Source organism: Sus scrofa, chromosome 1 (genome assembly GCF_054392235.1).
Source record: "Sus scrofa isolate SSC_HxYL_T2T_F1_AM1 chromosome 1, Sscrofa_HxYL_maternal_Yorkshire_Landrace_v2.0, whole genome shotgun sequence".
NCBI lineage: Eukaryota > Metazoa > Chordata > Mammalia > Artiodactyla > Suidae > Sus > Sus scrofa.
In genome coordinates, this window is record NC_139383.1 from 252,950,498 (window position 1) to 252,973,396 (window position 22,899).

The window sequence follows — 22,899 nt, forward strand, 5'->3', positions numbered from 1 at the left end:
ATGCCAGCCTACACCACAGCCACAGCAATGCTGGATCTGAGCCGAGTCTGCAATCTACACCTCAGCCACAGCAATGTGGGATCTGAGCAGAATCTGCAACCTACACCACAACTAACAGCAACACCAGATCCTTAACCCACTGAGCGAGGCCAGGGATCAAACCCACACCCTCATGGATACTAGCCTGATTCGTTTCCGCTGTGCCACAAAAGGAACTCCCACAAACAAATATTTCTAAAAGAAACTTTCTATCACTACCATAAAGAGAAAATCAGCCCTTCCCAATACACCTTGCAATAAATTCCCAAGCACTCAACTACCACTAGGTCAATCTAAACCTCCTAAAAATAAATCAATCAAAGCTCTCCAATCCCTCTGAAAAAATAAACTACTATTCCCAGGACAATGGAAAATCTTCCCAACTGTAGACTAGTCAGCAGTGAATCTTTCTCTCTCACAAGTTGATCTGTAAGCCAAAGGCAAGACTTAGCTGTATCTCCTCCCAGTACATATTAGTCAACTTACTAGAATAATCACCACATAAGGTATGCCTGCAAAAAGAAAGCTTTCTTAGAGCTTTCTAAGAATTGACATTTCTTAGAAATGTCAATATTTTCAATAATGCCAAAGTTATATCCTTTGATACACACAAAAGAATTGAAAGCGAGGATTTGAACAGACATTTGGAGACCAAAGTTCATAGCAGCGTTATTCACAACAGCCAAAAGGTGGAAACCACCCACATGTCCACTGACAGATGAAAAGATATATGGTATATACATACAGTGGAAGATTATTCAGCCTTAAAAAGTAATGCAAAAGTGGAAGCACCCAAGAGGTTCTTCAGTAGGTGAATGAATAAACCATGACACATCCATATAATGAAATATTTTTTAGCACTAAAAAGAAAAATTGGATGAATAGGTAGAGCACAGAGGATTTTTAGGACAGTGAAATATACCATGTATGATACTACATGATGGGTACATGTCATTCCACGTTTGTCAAAACTCATAGAATGTACACCCAAGAGTGAACCCTAACAGAAACTAGGGACTTTGAGTGTTAAAGATGTGTGTCAACTTAGATCCATAGATTATAACACATACGTAACTCTGATGTGGGATGTTGATAGTGAGGGAAGCTATACATCTGTGGGGGCAGGAGTACAGTATATGAGGACTATTTATTTTCTGTTCAATTACTATGAATCTAAAACTGCTCTTAAAAAACTACATTTAAAAAAAAAGGAATGAAGGAATGAAATGCTAGAACATGGTACAACATGAATAAACCTTGAAGGGAGTTCCTATTGTGGCTCAGCAGTAACAAACCTGACTAATATCCATGAGGATATGGGTTCGATTCCTGGCCCTGCTCAGTGGGTTAAGGATATAGCACTGCTGTGAGCTGCGGTGTAGGTGGCAGACACAGCTTGGATCCTGTGTGTCTGTGGCTGTGGCGTAGGCCCGGTGGCTGTAGCTCCAATTTGAACCCTAGCCTGGGAACTTCCATCTGCCGCATGAACAGCCCTAAAAAACAAAACAAAACAAAAAACTCTTGAAGATATTATGCTAAGTAAAATTAAGCCAGACACAAAAGAATACTGTATGCTTCTACTGATATGAGTTACTTAGAACAGTGAAATCAATAGACAGAAAAGTAGAAGAGTGGTTCCCAGGAACTGGGAGGAAGGGAGCATGGGGAATTACTGCTTAATGTGCACTGAGTTTCAGTTGGGAAACTGAAAAAATTCTAGATGAATGTGGTGATGGTTGCAAAACAATGTAAATATACTTAATGCCACTGAACTGTATGTTAAAAACGGTTGAAATGGTAAATTTATATATATTTTATCACAATAAAAATAAATAAAATATTGTAATTCAATATTACAACCTAAGATTAAAAAAATTTAGACATCAGGAGTTCCTGCTATGGCACAGTGGGTTAAGAACCTGATTGCAGTGGCTCAGGGAGCTGCAGAGGTGCAGGATAGATCCCTAGCCCAGCAGTGAGTTAAAGGACCTGGCATTGCTGCAGCTGCAGTATAGGTCACAGCTGCGGCTCAGATTCAATCCCTGGCCCAGGAATTTCCATATGCCATGGCCATTACAAAAAAAAAAAAAATTTAGTAGGAGTTCCCATCGTGGCACAGTGGAGGCGAATTCAACTAGGAACCATGAGGTTGCCAGTTCGATCCCTGGCCTCGCTCAGTGGGTCAAGGATTTGGTGTTGCTGTGGTGTGGGTCGCAGACTTGTCTCAGATCTAGGGTTGCTGTGGCTGTGGTGTAGACTGGCAGCTACAGCTCTGATTAGACCCCTAGCCCGGGAACTTCCATATGCCATAGGAGCGGCCCTAAAAAGACAAAAAGCAAAAAAAAAAAAAAATTTAGACATCAGGTCAAAAAATTAACTGGGGATAGAGAGTTCCCTGATGGTTTAGTGGTTAGCAACTCCACTGCTGTGGCTTGGTTCAATCTCTGGTCTAGGACCTGGGATCCCTCATCACGCTGCTGCAAGCCATGGCCAAAAAATGAAAGTAAATTATAAAAATTGGAGTTCCCATCATGGCTCAGCGGTAACAAACCCCACTAGTACCCATGAGGATACAGGTTCAATCCCTGGCCTCACTCAGTGGGTTAAGGATTTGGCAACGCTGTGAACTGTGGCGTAGGTCAGAGGAGGCTCAGACGTGGCATTGCTGCAGCTGTGGTGTAGGCTGGCAGTTGTAGCTCCAATTGGACCTCTAGCCTGGGAATTTCCATATGCTACAGGTGCAGCCCTAAAAAGACAGGAGTTCCCATTGTGGCACAGCGGGAACACAGTGTGTTCCCATCGAATCCAACTAGGAACCATGAGGTTGCAAGCTGGACCCCTGGCCTTGCTCAGTGGCTTAAGAATCCAGTGTTGCCGTGAACTGTGGTATAGGTCTCAGACATGGCTCGGATCTGAAGTTGCTGTGGCTGTGGTGTAGGCCAGCAGCTGTAGCTCCCATTGGACCCCTAGCCTGGGAGCCTCCATGTGCCGTGGGTGCGGCCCTAAAAAGCAAAAGAAAAAAAATAAAGTATAAAAATTAACTGGAGACTGATACATTGAGTAAGTGTGAAGACTAATGGCCTAGACCAACGTTGGCCTCCCTAACTTGTGTTGCCCTCCACAGGCTATCTGCTAAGTGTACAATGCACTTCCTCATGGAAGTAAAAGAGCAGCCTGTGGTCCCTTAAAACAAATCACTGGGCAAGTTTATGAAGAATAAGTTACACAGCCAATTCATTTTTGCTAAAAATTCCACAATTTCACCACCTCAGCCTTTTGACAATTAACTCCTTTTCCCCCCCTTTTATATCCTGGCACAAATTACATCATCAGGGCAGCCTTCCCTGAAGACCTACCTCACTTCCCTCAAGAAAGAGCAGGATCAGCTCCTTATTACATACTTTTCTATTACTCTAAACTCTTTTTCATTAACCTTATCACAGTTGGTCACTAAAAAGAATCAAAAATAAATGTCTCCCTCCCTAGACTGTACTCCATGAGAAGTGGCACTCTACCAATCTTCTTTTTCACTAAATGCTCAGCACCTGGTACAGCAAGTGCCTTGTACATATTAAGTGTCCAATAAATTGAATAATGATAATATACCCACACAATCTTGAATACTTTACTTCCATTTAATGGTCTACCAAATTCCAAACATCCCAACAGTTATTTAATCTCATTCTGATGAAAATTTTATCTGAAACTTCTTACTGGACAAAATATACACACATATAATTCTACTCAGGAGTTCAAGGATATTCTGAAGCTTATCCATGGACTTCATTAAAACTTTTGCTCTACCAAGAAAATTATATATGGATTATATAACAATTTACTTGCTCAAGAATATATCCCCCATCTGATTCTCTGTCCCCTTTAACTTCAGAAACTCTCTAAATTATTTCTACAACATAGTTTTGATCCAACCAATGCCAAAGGATCAAAGCTGAAAGATAAATGAACTTAAGAAATGACTTTCAGCATGAACTCTTGTCAACAGCAGAAATCAGATTTAACCCAGATCTGTCTCATGTTCTCCATCTAATCCTGTAGCTTTCTCATATGCTATCTCCTCCAGTTAGTGTAATCTCTCATCCCTTGCTTCACTTCCGCCTCCTAAAATCATATCCATGAAAAAATACTATTCTCCAACACAGCTTTGTCTGTTTACCCTAACAAGGATGTCTCTTCCTACAGATTCCTACAGCACCTCTTAAATATAAAGTTCTAATGACACCTACACATGCCTTGTGTTATATACGTAAATTCACTTTTCCTCCTGCAAGTTACTGAACTAATGTTTCTCAGCTTCAAAATCACCCTTCTACACCCTGCTTTGTGATGCTGGGACTGAGACTCTGTGAGCCACATTTTTTCCTTTATAGCTAGCTTCTGCCAACAAAGGGGTACTAGAGACTGGAAAGCTATAGGAGGAAGATAGGACACTTTCCTTTCTGTTTTGCTTCCTAGTCCTATTTTTGCTCTCTTTTGCTGTCATTGTAAAACAACTCTTCTTCAGCCCAGCAGCAGTTCATTCCAGCAGTCGGAGATGGTTCCAGCTCACGGTTTTTCTGACACAGAACCAGCATCATTGTGCCCCTAAAAACACCTGCAACAGCCAGCCAGAACCCCCTCTGCAGAATCCTGGACCCCTGCCCCACAGGGCCCCTCTTCTGATCTCAAAGATATCAGCACCAGCTGAGCACCAATCCCTTCCTCGAGGGCTGAGTTGTGGCTCCAGATGCCTTTCCTCCAAGCTTCTTTTCCCTCTTCTTTTTGCTCTCCCAGCCTGAATACCAGCCACTTCCTGCAGGTGCAACACCACAACACCTTACTTTGTGTAAGTGTGTTCCCTTTTGTCTTTCCAGTTCTTTACTACCTAGTTAACAACTGTTTGTATTAAATTCTCTGTTAAGGGAGTTCCCGTCGCGGCTGAGAGATTAGGGAACCCGACTAGCATCCATGAGAATGCGGCTTCAATCCCTGGCCTTGCTCAATGGCTTAAGGATCTGGCATTGCCGTCAGCTGTGGTGTAGGTTGCAGACTCAGCTCAGATTCAGCACTGCTATGGCTGTGGTGTAGGCCGGTGGCTTCAGCTCTGACCGGACCCCTAGCCTGGGAACCTCCATATGCCGCAGGTGTGGCCCTAAAGACAAAAAAAAAATTTTCTGTTAAAATCACTTGGTATAATTTCTGTCTCCTGACTAGACCATGACACTCTTTTTATCAATTTTAAGATTCTGTACCAATTTTAGCAATTTATGAAACTGCTTAAGAGAACAAAGAGTACAACCTAAGATGTGTAATTATCTCCATCACCAAACTTTGTTTATAGTAAGCAACGAAAATAATTACTGAGTGAGTGAATGAAAAGCTCATCTGCCTACAATAGCCGTATCACTTCTGAGCATATCCTTTGACTCCTGCGCAAGGAGTCTCAATGACTCTCCAGGTAGTTTCCTCTTTTTGATCAATTTAAAGACCTTATGACAGATTGTAAGATCCTTTAAGTGTTTGCTCATTTGGAGGAAGTGACCTTTTAGTGTTCTAGCTTGTACCTGCTTGTCAAATTTCATTAGATAATTTGTTTTCACATTTATCTCCTCTCACTTGAGATATTTTAAATAATTTCCAGGCTTACACTTTTTTAAAACTCTATCTTCTAATTTATAACCCCATTTATTTTAGAAAAGAGCACTATTTTTCTCCAATTATTCTTCTTCCTTCAGGATACTGGTACCAGTCTCATTACTACTTTCCTCCTGTATAAAGGAGAGCAGAACTAATGACTTTTAAGATTTTCTCTCACCTAGAGATTCAATAATTATATATATAGTGCTTCTCACAAATAAGCCACCTGCCTCAGCAAAATTTATTAAATTCATATCTACCTAATTTGATACTTGACACTCATTTAGCACAAAACATTCAATTTACAGATAAAAAAAATTAAAATTAAAAAAATGTTAAGTCCTAGGGCTTAAAGTGACTTGTTCAAGATCAGCCACACTACTGCTTTTATCTTTACTTCACAAAATCTAGATTGAAAACACCTCATAGTGTAGAATGTTCCAGTTTAAGGCTAATTATTTTCTGATAATTTCAGGTTAAACAGTGGAAAAGAATAGCAATACCTTTTATTTGTCTCTTTCCTTCTGTGCTTGCTTATTTCTTTTAAGGCATATGGAAAATTATTCATAAAATGGTGTTTGAAATCAATAAGATAATTCTTTCGAAGCCATGACTCCTATTAAAATAAGCAAAGATTAGAAAATTTATAAGTAACAGTTTATTAAAATAACAAGAATCTAAGCAGAAATTTAACAACTTGTCAACGATAAATTTACCATTATGCCATCTGCTAATAATATAATATGTAAATAAATTTTAAAATCACAATAAACTGTTAAGCCATCAAATTTCCACCCACAGATCTTTCTGGTGCTTATTTATTTGGTCCTTAATTTTTACTTGCATTTTATCTATTTAAAAGGAGAAAAAGGGAAAAAATAACAAGATTTAAGAAAATTATGAATCTGAATACAATATTTTATAAAATATACAAGAAAGTTTTCCATCTAGTGCTCCATTTAACTGAAACTCTATTCCCCAGCAATTCTATTTCCCATTAAAAATATTTAACACTTTCACAAAGCAAGGCGCTTCTCTAAAATTCTTTAGCACTGTTGGTGAATGTATCATTTCCTCCTACTTGAAAACACTATCTTCATTTCAGATTACAACACTATTATTTCCTCCTATCCAGAGGACCAATCATTCCACTGTGCCAGGGAATGAGGGGTTTCTTGACATGTGGGACTTCAGGTGCTAAAGTAGCTCCTACACCCTACAGCTCCTCAGTTACTTTCACTGCATTCTTCTCTTCTTCCTGACCTAAAAATGTTTATGTGACAATTCCTCTTGGACTTTTTCTTTCTTTTTTGCGGCCATACCTGAGGCATCTAGAAGTTCTCAGGCTAGGGGGTCACATCAGAGCTGCAGCTGCCAGCCTACGCCACAGGCACAGCAACACAGGATCCGAACTGAATTTGCAACCTACGCCACAGCTTGTGGCAACACTGGATCCTTAACCCACTGACCAAATCCACATTTCCGGTCCTTAACCTGCTGGGCCAAAATGGGAACTCCCCTTGGACTTTTGACAGGCATCTTAAATTTAACACAAACATACTGAATTCTCACCAGAAATCACACTATGACTTGGACCATAACATAGGCATCAGTCTTGCTCCTCTTTCCTTCACTATGAACAGCTGCAGTCCTGCTAGCTTTACCAGAATCCAGCTGCTTCTCATCACTTCCACCACTAGCCACCACCTGACTCTAAGCCACTATTACCTCTTACCTAGATTACTGTAACAGCCTCCTGGTGTCCTTGCTTTTCCTCTTGTCCCCTCCTCCAAAGTCAATCCTCTACATAGCAGCCAGGGTGGTCTTTTAAAACATAAGTCACACTTCAAAATCTAATATAGGAGGAGATCCTGCTGTGGCACAACGGGATCGGCGGTATCTCTACAGCACTGGGATGCAGGTTCAATCCCCAGCCCAGCAGAGTGGGTTAAGGATTTGGCATTGCCATAGCTGTGACATAGGTCGCAACTGAGGCTCAGATCTGATCCCTGGACTGGGAACTCCATATGCCACAGGGCAGCCAAAAATTAAGTAATTAATAATACAGGAAAAGATAAATGAAATCGGTGTGTATACAGGGCAGGAATGGTCGTCCATGAGATCAATGGTGTGAGTTTGGCCTCTACCGTTGTGCTACAGATGGACAGTGAGCACATGGGAGTTCATTAGTGTTTTATTTACAAATTTATTTAAGTTAAATAAACGTAAGTTAGATCATGTCACTCTGCTTAAAAGCTCCAATGTCTTTTTACCGCACTTAGGTTGAAATTCAAACTTCATACCATGGACCACAGGGTACCACGTGATCTGGTTACTATCACTTTCTCTCCCTCATCATCTACCATTCTCCAAATACTTCACTTGCAAAGGCCTTCCTTCCATTCCTCAAATAAGTCAAACTTGTTCTCACTTCAGGGTTTTGCACTTGCTGGTCCTGTGCCTAGAAGGTTCTTCCCACAGGTCTTCACAAGACTTGCTCCTCCATGTCACTCAGTGACACTCGAATTTCAAAAAAGCACTTCCCAACAACTATTTTAAATAGCTCCCCCCAACACTGTTCTCCCACACTCTCTTTATCCTACTTTGTCTTTCTCCCTAATATTGACATGTGTTTGTTTACCTTCCATCAACTTCACCAGAAGCTAAGTATGGTGAGGGGTCAGTCATGTTTATACTCCCAGAGCCTAGAAAAGCACAGGGAGAACTGCAGAGTAGAGCCATTCTAAAGACCTTTCTGCAATGATGAAGTTTTTCTGTATCCATGCTGTCCAATACAGTAGCCACTAGCCATATGAAGCTACTGAGCACTTAAAGTGTGGCTAATCTGACTGGGAAATTGAATTTTTATTAACTTAAATAGCCACATTTTTAGATGTTCAATAAATCTTTGATATATGATTGCATCTAACTATTCCTCCCAAATTCTAATCTTCACAGTAAAACGACAAGACATTTAGACAAACATTAAAAGAAAAGATAGGAGTTCCTGTCATGGCTCAGCAGGTTAAAAACCTGACTGGTGTCCATGATGCAGGTTCAATCCCTGGCCTCACTGAGTTAAGGAGCCAGCATTGCTCTGAGGGGTGGTGCAGGATACAGATGTAGCTCGGATCTGCGGCTGCTGTGGCTGTGGCATAGGCCAGCAGCAGCAGTTCCAATTTGACCCCTTAGCCTGGGAACTTCCATATGCCACAGGTGCAGCCCTAGAAAGCAAAAATTATTATTTAATTAATAATAAAAGTAGCAAACAGGAGTTCCCGTCGTGGCGCAGTGGTTAACGAATCCGTCTAGGAACCATGAGGTTGCAGGTTCGGTCCCTGCCCTTGCTCAGTGGGTTAACGATCCGGCGTTGCCGTGAGCTGTGGTGTAGGTTGCAGACACGGCTCGGATCCCGCGTTGCTGTGGCTCTGGTGTAGGCCGGTGGCTACAGCTCCGATTGGACCCCTAGCCTGGGAACCTCCATATGCCGCAGGAGCGGCCCAAGAAATAGCAACAACAACAACAACAACAAAAAGACAAAAAATAAAAAAAAAAAAGTAGCAAACATTAAAATACAAAGCTAAGACAATAAAATTTCTGTAGTGTCAAATTATAATACTGACCTAAAACTATTAATACAGAACTCCAAAAACCAGAGTAAATTAAAGAGTTAATCTTAAACTGTATTTCATTTTCAAAACTTAATTAAGTATACACACAGCATATCAGAAATAGGCAACCTCAGTTAGGACCTGAGTACTCAACCACTGAGAAAATAAGATTTAACATAACTTGAGATTTCCTTTCAAAACAAAGGTGAAAGATTTCAAGTTCTTAAAAAGATTTACAAAAAATACTACTTGGGGGAGTTCCCGTCGTGGCGCAGTGGTTAACGAATCCGACTAGGAACCATGAGGTTGTGGGTTCGATCCCTGCCCTTGCTCAGTGGGTTAATGATATGGTGTTGCTGTGAGCTGTGGTGTAGGTTGCAGACGCAGCTCGGATCCCGCATTGCTGTGGCTCTGGTGTAGGCCGGTGGCTACAGCTCCGATTCAACCCCTAGCCTGGGAACCTCCATATACCGCAGGAGCGGCCCAAGAAATAGCAACAATAACAACAACAAAGACAAAAGACAAAAAAAAAAAAAAAAAACTACTTGGGTAAAAATGAAATTTCTCAACTGTGCAGCAAAATAAGAACATACTACATGCATAGAGCAAAACCTAAAAGTAATCAGTCAGCAATCCTAAAGTTACACCTAATAAAGATGCCAATTTATCAGAAAACCTTTACATTTCCTGAGAGAAAAGAGCTATAACTCAGCCTGTGGTACGTGATTCAAGTTTAAGACCAAGGAATGCCATTTCATTTCTCTAAGTTTGAAGTGGTATAGGTCACCCAATGTCTTAACTATTAAGCTATAACTAAAGTGAATGAGAAAGAGGAACTAAGAGTGGGAATGGTAACAAAAAATAAACTAATGTGCATTTTAATGTCACCCTGTATAATTAACACATATTTTGTCTCTAAGATAATAGATTTTATCTTTTCCAGTTATTATTGTTCAACATAAATTTGCCAAGGTAAACCAGAGAATTCTACCAGTAGATTCTTTAAATACTATTCCCACTTGAATTAACCACTCCCTCATTTTATTTCACTATTATAGAGTAGCCCAATTTAGTATTCTATATAGCCTTCAAGAATCCATGCAAGAGAGTTCTCTTGTGGCCGAACAGATTAAGGATCCGGCGATTCACTGCAGCAGCTTGGGTCACTTTGGCAGGTGTTCAATCCTTGGCCTGGGAACTTCCACATACCAGACACAGCTCAAAAAAAAAACAGTCTATGCAAAACAGTCTTCTGAACTTAGTATCCTATGTTAAGGAACTGCTAACAAATACAGTCATGTTATAATAGCACAGGATAGCTCTAAAGTATACTACATTAAATATCCATAAAATTAAGGCAGTGTTTAGACCTTTAGGCAGTGTTATCTGAAAGATAGTAGATAATTCGAAACTAGCACAACTAATGAATTTGCATTTGGCCCTAACATTCTATTTACAAATACTATTACTAAAGCAATAATAAAAATTAACCAGGGCCCATGAATAACTAAACACCAAAATGCCTGGAATTTGTATATCTCAGCTTTCCAAAAATGAATGGAAAGACACTAGAACTTAAGATCCATGTTGAATACTGATCGATGTTGAATGTTGTGAGCATACTTCTTTTCTTAGACTTTCAGATGAAAATAGATCCATTCAGGATTTCAAATTATATATATATATATTTTCTAAGAAGCTGCATGCATTACCACTGTGACTAGCCTACAATCACAAATTAATTGCCATAAAAGAAAGCTATACTTTCATAAAATCATACACTATACCTCTAATCATCAATTTCTTGCCAATGTATGCAACGAATCATTAAGAATTATAATCAATAAAATGCCATCCTATTTGAGAAAGCAATTCATGAAACATCTACAGATGACATACAATGGGTTAATAACAGTAAACTCTTAAAAGAAACATACACCTTAGTATGATTCTGTAACGCTTTTCAAGATTATTAAATACGATTTTTTTAATCAAATACTATATTAATTTAGTCTTATTTTACATGGCATACTAACTCAAGTGAGGTTGAACTAATAAGAACTAAACAAAACTGAAAACCACCTTATCAGTTTTGTACCTAAGTAGGCAACTCCAAGGATTCACTTCTGCGTTGTCAAGTCCTTGCAGAAATTCTACAGAACAGATGCTTCAAGCTTGAAAGTATTGTTCCTGCAGTTACCCTTTTAAAGTATGCTACCACATTAATCTAGCACCTATTAATCTTAGAACTTGTTCTTCCTTACTTGCATCATGCACTACATATTACGACACTTTTAAAAAGCCAACAATGCTCAATTTTCCCCAAATAGAAGGTACATTTACTCACTGAGAAACATGTCTTTGCTATCAGCTTTCTAGCAAGAAACTGTTGTAAGAAAAACATCAAATTCACTTAGGTTTTTAACCTCACTCATACCATACCTACAACTACAGCTTACCTGCAGTAAAGAGAACTTTAAGAAATGTTTTCTGGGAGTTCCTGCTGTGGCTCAGCAGAAACAAATCTGGCTAGTATCCATGACAATGCAGGTTCTCAGTGGCTTAAGGACCCAGTGTTGCTGCAAGCTGTGGCAAAGGTCGCAGATGAGGCTCAGATCTGTCACTGCTATGGCTGTGGCGTAAGCTGGCAGCTACATCTCTGATTCAGCCCCTGGCCTGGAACTTCCATATGCTGCAGGTGCAGCCCTAAAAAAAAAAAAAAGAAATGCTTTCTGATCTTATATCCCTTATTAAGAGAAAAAAAAAAAATGCACTAAGCGAATGTATAACTTGTCAAAAATGTAGTAGCTTAAAAACGACTCAGGGCTGGTTATGAGATCTTCAATTTGGTCCATTTCTTGTCATAAACTTGGTAATGTGACAAAAACTGGAAGAGGATATTCAAGTAAAATTTTTTTTGGCCACACCCACAGCATGTGGGAAGCTCAGACCTGTGCTGCAGCCGGGACCTAGGCAACAGCTGTGGCAACACCAGATTCTCAACCTGCTGCACCACAAGGGAACTTCCTTAAGCAACTTTTTAAATCTTCTAAAAGGCCTAGAGAAATCAGAATGTTCCTACATGATCAAGCTGTCACAAACAATACACTATAACACTACTATGAATTATTATCTAATAAGAACAAATGAAACCAAGCACATTAAGTTATGCATTTCACTTAAATTAAACATATAGGTTATAAACTCACAAACTATTTTAATTTGTAGTTTTTTGTTTTCGTCTTTTTAGGGACACACCCATGTCACATGCAAGTTACCAAGCTAGGGGTCAAACTGGAACTGTAGCTGCTGGCCTATGCCATAGCCACAGTAACACAGGATTCAAGCTGAGTCTGCAACCTACACCACAATTCATGGCAACACCGGATTTTTAACCCACTAAGCAAGGTCTGGGATCGAACCTGCGTCCTCATGGATGCTAGCCAGGTTCATTTCCACAGAGCCAGGACAGAACGCCTTAATTTACAGTTTTGAGAAAACATAAGAAACAAGTTTACAGTTAGTTAAACCTTGGGAATTTTTTTTTTTTTGGTCTTTTTGCCTTTTCTAGCGCCACTCCTGTGGCATATGGAGGTTCCCAGGCTAGGGGTCGAATCAGAGCCATTGCCGCCAGCCTACGCCAGAGCCAAGGCAACTGAGGACCTGAGCCACCTCTGCAACCTACACCACAGCTCACAGCAATGCCAGGTCCTTAACCCAGTGAGCAAGGCCAGGGATCGAACCCACAATCTCATGGTTCCTAGTCGGATTCGTTAACCACTGCGCCACGATGGGAACGCCAAACCTTGGCAATTTTTTAAAAATGCATTACCAGTTAGTAGTAATATGCTGATTTCTAATCTATCCAGTTATGATAAAAGGTATTACTCAGAAAACAAAGAGTCAAGTAGTTCTCACCAATTTATGGGTTTCATCATGTTGTTTCGAGAGTTTCCACAGAAGGGAAATAATATTAAGAACTTGCTGCATAACCTGCAGAGGCTCCCGTTCTATACCATTTCCAACAGAAGCAGCTAGGTGTGGAGGCACAGCTTCAATCCAGCACTCAATTAGCAATGGAATTATTATCTCAATAAATCCTTTCAAGTTTTCAGTAGATGACAGACCTTCATCCACATTGCCTAGTCCTCCAACCAGGTACCTGATAAGGAAAGGTAAGAATTAAACAAAATTTAATGACTAAAAAATATTATTACTTAATTTAAATCTTAAATATAAAGAACCAGTAAATGAAGCACTGTGAATTGATAATTACGTTGATCAAGACTAGTAAGAAAAACAGAAATCCAAGATGACAAAGCCAAAAGACTATCAATGTTTACTTTTCATTAGGCTTTGCTAGCAATGAATACATTAATATACTTTGAAATGACTCCTCCCATCAGTAAATAAAATCAAATTATGAGTAACTATATGAAAACTATGAAAGACAACTGCATGTCTTTCCACCATTAGCCATCAACGGTCAGCAGTTATAATATAGGAAAACTGAGTGTGGACATAACTGAAATCCTTCTTACCGTAGCCTGAACTGTGAACTGACATTTGGCTGTGAACCCCCATGTTCATAAACCTGGATGTGTTGCTGGTCGTTGGCATGTTCCTTCCAGTTGATAAAAATGGAGTTGCTAGTGGCATGGGGATTTTCTTTTTGTTCCTGAAGTCCTTCACTTTCTCTCAACCTACTGGATCCATCTGCCAAGGCCTGAAGGAATTTACTGAGTCTCACTAAGACTTTCAGCCTCCACTGCTGAGAAGTGAGTCTCCGATTAGGATTTACAGAAAGTATCCAGGACTGGGATCTGTCTCTATTTACCAGTCCTTTGGACAGCTGCTGATGAGAAATAAGTTCTACAAAATTCTTAAGCAATATACTGCTACGGCCAGTAATTAGAGCTGGGTACTGTTCCAGCAGAATGTCCAGAACTTTTAAAGAGTCCTCCTGAATTCCTTCAGTAATGTGAGTCATGGCACTAGAGAGATGGGCACTTACCAAAGGAAAAAATGGAGAAATTTGTTCAGCTCGTATTTTGGGGGCCAGGAATTGAAGAAGTTGAACTGCTGCTAATCGTACATTAGCATCTTTATCTGTAAACACAGCAGTCACTTCACTTAATATGTTTGAAAGGTGTGCATCAATTATAAATGGGTATTGAGACAAAAGATCTTTAAGTCCAAGAAGAGCACTTTGTTTAACCCCAGCATTGTAATGATGCATCTGTGACAGCAAATCCTACGAATAAAAATAAAAATACAGGCTTTAGGTATATACATCATACCATTTTCAATGAACATGCTAACTAAAACTATGCTAATAAACTAACACTCCATGGCGGGAGGATTAAGGACTGCTTCAGTAAGAATTTTCTAAATGTTCATTTTAGAAAAATGAGCTTTTGTTATGATCAGAAGGTTTTATCTTTAACACAGTTTTCACTTAATAAAACATTATATAACTTTCACTTGGAATTTTCTTTTTGAAATTATCCCCTATGCAGCATAAGGCACACTATCATTTAAAGGGACAGCAATCATCACCACTATTTTAAGACCTACTATGTACCAAATATATGGTATACGTATTTATATACTTAACAGGTTCTTTCTGCCTATTTTAAATGATCTTTCATACTGTCTGTGTATTTTACTCAAAGTATAACATTGGGCAATTTTATCTGTGGAATAATTTATATAATCTATGAAAAAAACCATTACTTCAAATGCCTTTTTGATATTAATCTTCAGAGCTTAAAAGCAAAACTAGAAAATGTACATCTTCGGAGTTCCTGTAGTGGCGCAGCTGTTAACGAATCTGACTAGAAACCATGAGGGTTCGATCCCCGGCCTTGCTCAGTGGGTTAAAGATCCAGCATTGCCGTGAGCTGTGTGTGGTGTAGGTCACAGACACGGCTCGGATCTCGTGTTGCTGTGGCTCTGGCATAGGCTGGTGGCTACAGTTCTGATTAGACCCCTAGCCTGGGAACCTCCATGTGCCACAGGAGCGGCCCTAGAAAAGGTAAAAAGACCAAAAAAAAAAAAAAAGAAAAGAAAAGAAAAAGAAAATGTACATCTTCACAAAGAATTGTTCACAAATGTTCATAACAGCATTATTCACAAGAGTCAAGTGTAAACAACCAAACTGCCATCAAATGATGAATGATAAAATGTGTTATAACCCTGCACTGGAATACTATTTGACAATATAACAGAATGAAGGACTAGGAGTTCCCATTGTGGCGCAGTGGTTAACGAATCCGACTAGGAACCATGAGGTTGTGGGTTCGGTCCCTGCCCTTGCTCGGTGGGTTAACAATGTTAACGATCCGGCGTTGCCGTGAGCTGTGGTGTAGGTCGCAGACGTGGCTCGGATCCCGCGTTGCTGTGGCTCTGGCGTAGGCCGGCGGCTACAGCTCCAATTCGACCCCTAGCCTGGGAACCTCCATATGCCGTGGGAGTGGCCCAAGAAATAGCAAAAAGACAAAATAAATAAATAAATAAAAGAATGAAGGACTGTTCTCATACATGATATGACATTCATGAGCCTCAAAAATATACTAAGTGAAAGACCACTAACAAATGACCACACTTTGTATGATTCCATTTATATGAAATAAGCAAATCTTTACAGATAAAAAGTAGATTAGTGGCTATCTAGCTGGGGGGAAGAAATGGGGGGGTGGCTTCATTATTGTGAGATTAATAAAACGGCTTCCAATAGGTATAAAGTTTCTTTCAGAAGTGACAAAAATGTTCTATAATTAGATTATTGTAATAGTAGCATTAACAATGTAAACATATTAAAAACCACTGAATTGTCCACTTTAAATGGTAAATTTTGGAAGTTTCCAATGTGGCAGAGTGGGTTAAGAACCCAACTAGTATCCATGAGAATAGAGGTTCCATTCCTGGCCTCAGTCAGTGGGTTAAGGATCTGGCACTGCCACAGCTACAACACAGGTCGCAGACGCAGCTCAGACTGGGTGTTGCCATGGCTGTGGTGCAGGCCAGAAGCAGCTCCAATTTGGCCCCACCTGGGAACTTCCATATGCTGCAGTTATGGCCCTAAAAAGAAGAAAATTTAGAAATTAAATAAATAAATGGTAAATTTTATCACATGTAAATTACATTTCAATAAAGCTGTTAAAAGTTTTAAGCAAAACGACTGCTCAGATTTCAATTTACTTCATGCATTCACTATGAACCTGTAATAACCTGTATACTGAAATGATTCAAAAATGGTTAAGAAGGAGTTCCCGTCGTGGCACAGTGGTTAACGAATCCGACGAGGAACCATGAGGTTGCGGGTTCGATCCCCGGCCTTGCTCAGTGGGTTAAGGATCCGGCGTCGCCGTGAGCTGTGGTGTAGGTCGCAGATGTGGCTCGGATCCCGCGTTGCTGTGGCTCTGGCGTAGGCTGGCGTCAACAGCTCCGATTAGACCCCTAGCCTGGGAGCTTCCATATGCCGCGGGAGCGGCTCAACAAATGGTAAAAGACCAAAAAAAAAAAAAAAAAATGGTTAAAAGAAGATGCTATCTTAATGAGCTGTAAATACAGCTAAAAAAACTGTCATACCAAAAACTTGACATACTGGGGGGGGCGGGATGGACTGGGTGTTTGGGACTAGCAAAGGCACACTTTTGATTATGGAATGGATGATCAAAGGGGACCTGCTATATAGGACAGGGAAATCTACTCAATGATCTATGATAACCTATATAGGGATGAATATGTGTACATGTATGGCTGAATTACTCTGCTGTACAGCAAAAACTAATACAACACTGCAAATCAACTATACTTCAATAAAATTAAGTTAAAAAAAAAAAAACTGGGAGTTCCCTGATGTCTCAGCATTGTCACTGCTGTAGCATGGGTTCAATTCCTGGCCCAGGAACTTCCGCATACCATGGATGCAGCCAAAAACAAAAATAAAAACAAAACAAATTGACACATCAAACATCAGAAAGTCAAATACAGTAATGATTTCCAGATGACGTATTAAATGATCAAATAAATATATGCAAGAGAAATCATTTTGGCTTTAACTAGGCAAGCCTTTAAGAGGAAGGAAGAAGTGGGAAAGTTGCAATGGCAACATCAGATGTGGGTAACAGATAAACTCCAAATTTCAGCCATTAATAAAACCTAAGAATTAAAACAACTTTTCACAAAATTTAACATTCTAGATGATTTCAAGAAAAATTCTATTTTAAGAAAGCAGTATTTATGATTTACCTTTATGTTAAGTTTTCTATTGTTTGTTGGAAGTGTTCCATCCTCTTTGAGTTGCTCGGGCAGATGTATGGTCTTCGTTTTAAAGTTTGTAACAGTAGCATTTTCTAACCTGGGCTTCTTTTTACCAACTTTTAGTTTTACTTTTTGAAAATCATCTTGGCGTTTTCTTTTTTTGGTCATTCTTGAGTGCTATGATGAAAAGATTTACTTTTAAAACAATGAATAAAGGCAAAGATAAGTTATAAAAGAACAGAGAACATTTACATTACTCCAACATTTATTTCAAAGATAATCAAGAATTAAGACCAACTGGAATTCTTATCATGGTGCAGCAGCAACGAATCTGACCAGGAACCATGAGGTTGTGGGTTCGATCCCTGGCCTCGATCAGTGGGTTGAGGATCTGGCATTGCCAAGAGCTGTGGTGTAGGGTCGCAGACTTGGCTTGGATCTGGCATAGGCCGGCAGCTGTAGCTCTGATTTGACCCCCAGCCTGGGAATCTCCATATGCTGCAAGTGTGGCCCCAAAAAAGCAAAAAAAAAGAATTAAGACCAACTGTAACCACACTAAAGGATCAAGGTATTAAATGGAAATTATTTTTATAAAATACCAAAAAAGTCAGTTTAGTGAATTGATACCATAAAGGGGAGTCATTAAAAATAAGAAAACGGTCTTATTACTGGTTTGTCTAGATTTTTTGGCCATGGAACCTTTTGTCAAGCAATGTGCTAAACAGAAAACTCTTGAATATTTTTTTGCACTCAGAAGACGAGGCGGAGGCAGTGCAGAGTTGCTAGAGATTTATCTTGCACCTGCTGGGAGCTCCTGGCCCCTGGAAGCCCCTCAAAAACCTCAAGCAGAACAGTTTGAAAACCAATGTTATTACTTTAACACAGCCTATAATTGTTTGGAAAGGATTAATGAATCTAAGCTGGGTGCTTGAAAAATGAGTTATATTCAGATATGCAGCAAGGAGAGTTAAAGAGCATTTCATGAGTAAGGACAACAAGGAGGGGGTAAGCCTGGTGTAGGAAAAAAAAAAAAGAAAAGTACCAGCATTTTGAACACCAAGAAAAATTCAGACTAGATATAAACAGGAAACAATATCCAAAAAAAAAAAAAAAAAGGAGAAAAAGCAATATAAAAGGAAATATTGTGGAATAGAGGGATAAGCAAAAAAGACCAGCAAGGCCACTATCATAATAAATAACTCTGGTATAACCCTGTCATCTTGCACTTCCCCCTCTTCACCACATTCTTTCTACATCCAAATCATCCCACTTACACACAAAATCTTTCATCTGTGTCTCCTACCCATTCCAGGGCCCCTTAAGTCTTTTATTTCTACCCTTGACTGTTCAATAGTTTCCCCAACAGTCTTGTTGCCTTGCCTCTTGTTTCTACTCTGAGCCTATTTGCTAGAGAATCACCAGAGGGCTCTTTCTACACACAATCTGACCAAAGATCAGTCAAGAGCTTTCTTCTGCTCCTTCAACCCCTTACAGTAAAAATGACTTGGGGTGACCTATCAGTTCTTCCTAAATTCCCCTCCAGCTTTATCTTCCTACCAACTAACCTCTATCTAAAAAATAGGCTTCTATACCTGGAGCCAGCTCAGCCCTTCTTTAAGCCTTTTCTACAAACTGCACAAATAATTATTACTGCCTTGCACTGTACACTCACTGGAATAGGTATCTCTGAAATCAATAAAACTTCTCCTGACCTACTGTAATTATCCTATGCCCAGCTTTTTTTTTTTTTTTTTTTTTTGTCTTTTTTTGTCTTTTTTGCTATTTCTTTGGGCAGCTCCCGCGGCATATGGAGGTTCCCAGGCTAGGGGTCGAATCGGAGCTGTAGCTGCCAGCCTACGCCAGAGTCACAGCAACGCAGCATCCGAGCCGCGTCTGCGACCTACACCACAGCTCACGGCAACGCCGGATCCTTAACCCACTGAGCAAGGACAGGGACCGAACCCGCAACCTCATGGTTCCTAGTCGGATTCGTTAACCACTGCGCCACGATGGGAACTCCTTTTTTTTTTTTTAAATCACAATGCTACACATGAAGAGTCCAAAAATTGTGAGTAAAATGAAGGTTTGCATTATTGTGAGATTAATAAAATGGCTGATGCAAGATGAGACAACTCAAATTCCAGGAATCCAGAAGTCAATTACCTATGACATTATACCCAAATTCAAAAGATTCCAAGGTTTTACTTCATTAGAGCCTCATGATATAGGGTTTAGCTACACATGTTCAGAGCAGAGTCGAGAGACTGATTAGGTTCTTATCCAGACTCTGCCACTTTCTGGCTGTAATTAATTAACCACTGGGCTTCAGTTTTTATCTACAAAATAGGGATATTAATGCTTACAACATACAATTCTTATGAGGTAGGATGAATGAGGAACAAATGAGCTCATATCTGTAAAACACTCAGAACTGTGCTTGGCACACTGTTATAAAGATATGCTATAATCACAAACATATATATTTTCTTAGTCTCATAACCAGTACATACCAAGCATAATAGATGCATTATGCACAACAGCATTCAATTCTCACAAAACCACATTAGGAAGGTGGCAATAAAACCATTTTAAAGATGGGGCTCAGAAATGTTTGTCAGTTCTTTATTAAGGAGTTGAAGAGGGATTTATACACAAGCCTGAACTCTGCAAAACCAATTTCAAATTACACATGATGAAATTAAGGTGAGGATTGGAAAACAGTGCCAAAATGGCTTGCCTTATTTCATTTACCCCCAATCCCAAAATTTTCATCCCACTCACACCTCTAGTTATTTTAGTCTAAAATAAAATGAGTAAAACCTAAAAACAAGGCCCTAATACTCACCTGGCCTCTTTTAATATAAAAATTGTTTTCGTTAATTAAGCAAGCACATTTTGTTAGCTTTCCCTGCAATTTTATCATTAGCTGGTACCAGAGATGAAAAGAAATGGTACAAGACATTCAGAAAAATGGACTCAATGAATCTTCCAACCTCCCAATCTTCTCTGCTATCTTTCGCCACTAACTATCTGATTGGTGTCCAACAAAATTTACTGTCAGTTTATGCCATATTATCCATTACTTTGTATTAATCACTCTTCTGTTCTCACTCTGTCAGGAAAATTAGAGGGCTGATCGCCCTTCCTTTACTTTAAAGTTGGTGAGATTATTTTTATGGTACACACAGGACATTTTTATACCAGAAACTCTTAAAGTTCTACCAGCAACTTCTGTTATTTTCATCTAAAATAAAGATTTTCTAAAAATAAATAAATAAATAAATAAAATAAAGATTTTCTTAGTATAGCAAACCAAATGGTCCGACTAAGCCACTTTTACAGTAGCCTGCACTGAACAGAAGACAAGAACTCCAGACTCAGGGGCTGAACTCTCACATCACTGGACCAGGTGAGCCTCAAAAGTTTTAAAACTGAATTTCATATACTCCAACTGCAGATCTTCTAATTTCAACAAAAGGGAGATTCTAGTGTATGAGGATTTCAACCGAACCGAATTCCAGCTAGCCTATCTGCCACCTCATTACCCTCCCCTAATATCCAACTTCTTTCCCCCCTCTAAAAAAGAAAGGACACTGTACTTGGCCTTTGGTAATTTCCTCTCCAGCACTTCACGCTGAGTTCCTCCAAATTCTCTACCTAGGGGGCCAATTGGAGGCACCATACTTCCCCAAAAAACAAATACCCATGAGTGGAGCGACTCGAGAAGGCCCACGGTCCGAATCTGCTCCGTACAGAGCGCTTAACCCTGTCCACACGTTAGAAGAGGACCGATTAGGAGACGACTGCTCATCCCCACCCCAAGACTTTGGTCCCGCATCCCAGAAGTGAAGACCCTGAGATTTTAGGGAACTACCGTTCCTTCCCCCGTGAACGGCAGTCATAACCACAGTTGGGGAAGTGGGGCCCAATCAACGTACACCGGCCTAAAAGTCTCGGAGACCCGAAACCGCGCGAACCCGCCCAGTCACTTGAGGCGCTCCAAAAGCCCGCGGGGCGCCCCGCCCCCGCAAAGCCCCGCTCCGCACCCAGGCCCGGCTCTGCAGGGGTGCCCCGGCCCGGCCCCTTGGGGCGCAGATTAGCCCCAGCCAGCCCTGCCCGCCTGGGCCGCAGACCGGGGGGGCGACAGCCCCGCGCGCCGTCCGGCTCCCCAGGAGGGCCCGGCCCGACGGCTGGCGGCGGCTCACCTGAGAGCCCGGCCGGGACCGGGGCGCGGAGGCAGAGGGAAAGAACGTTCGAGGAGAAGCCGACGGGGCGACAGCGTGCGCCACCGGCCACAGCCTCTTGCTCCCGGAGCGTGTTTTCAAATCGCCTCGTCCTCACGCGGCCGCGTCTCCTTCCGCCGCCCGGAAATCAGGGCCCCTCCCCCGCCGCGCCGCGCTCACGTGATCGCGGCCCGCAGCCGCGCGCAGCCGGAGAGGCGGGCGCGGGAGCGGCAGGCCCCGCCCCCGGGAGGAGGGGGAAAGCGCCGGAAGCCCCCCACTCTCCGGGAAGCCGAGGGAGGAGGGCTCAGGATCCAAGGACAAAGCTTGGTTCTAAGTCTAGCTCTGAACTTCCTGGGCCTGCCTTTCGGGGGGCGTTGCCCCAGCTACAGCTAGTAGGGAGCATGCCTTTCTCCCCATGCTAGACCACTGTCCTTCAGACCTGGAGCCACATTCAAAGAGTCTAAGTTGAACTGAATCGAGAAAGTGAAAAGTTTAAGGTTGAAAGGACCATGGAATTCCTGGGAACTTTAACCTGGATGGAGCAATTAAGAATTAGTTGACTGAGAGGAAAATACACCTAGTAGCTGGAGCCTGAAAGTCTTAGTTGAAGATTTTACCTAATATTTCAGTTTCTCAGCACTAAGATTCCTGATACTGAAATTAAGTGGACCCAGGGAAGTTAAGGGAGAAATTTAAATGCCTGGGAAGGGGATGAGAAAGCAAAGAGAATAGGCTTTTGAAAGACAGCCCTGCCAAAGACTGTCTGGTGGCATGGAGGAAGAAGCCCCTGGTGTAGATTTTAGAATTTGATTTAAATTTTTCTCTACAGTTTACCAAAGTATAAAACTTAGTAAAGTTGACAGGAAATGAGCCTCAGTTTGCCGGGTAGAGATTCAGAGTAATGATTTCTGAGGTGGGGGGAGACCCAAGCACTGGGACTAAGACCACTCTTATTCCTAGTCTATGATCAGAGACAAAAAGTCAGACCCAAATAACCACCTCTCCCTTCCCTGGCAGTTCAGCTATACAACCATAATTGGCCTTGAATCCAGCATAAACATTTGGGAATTATCAGTGTTACATGGCATTGAAAGTTATGAGTCAGAAGAGGAGTTCAGATACCC

General features: G+C 40.8%; 1 protein-coding gene across 5 annotated transcripts in view; it reads right to left on the reverse strand.

The window, feature by feature from the left end:
• The window catches only part of TEX10 (testis expressed 10), a 61,805-nt gene extending 39,870 nt beyond the window's left edge, over nucleotides 1-21,935 (reverse strand). For 3 of the 5 annotated variants that reach the window (XR_014824730.1, XR_014824731.1, XM_001925941.7), the window contains exons 1-5: nucleotides 21,758-21,935; nucleotides 17,541-17,729; nucleotides 13,826-14,538; nucleotides 13,203-13,446; nucleotides 6,177-6,289 (exon numbers count right to left, since the gene is read on the reverse strand). Coding sequence is in view for 3 of the 5 variants with exons in the window: in XM_001925941.7 (XP_001925976.3) it covers nucleotides 6,177-6,289; nucleotides 13,203-13,446; nucleotides 13,826-14,538; nucleotides 17,541-17,720 (1,250 nt within the window). In the remaining 2 variants the exon portion in view is untranslated. Of the gene's footprint in view, nucleotides 1-6,176; nucleotides 6,290-13,202; nucleotides 13,447-13,825; nucleotides 15,735-15,961; nucleotides 16,368-17,540; nucleotides 17,730-21,757 lie in introns of those variants that run through there. The other 2 variants (XM_084991151.1, XM_084991136.1) reach the window with 2 other exon arrangements.
• Nucleotides 21,936-22,899: the final 964 nt, after the last annotated feature.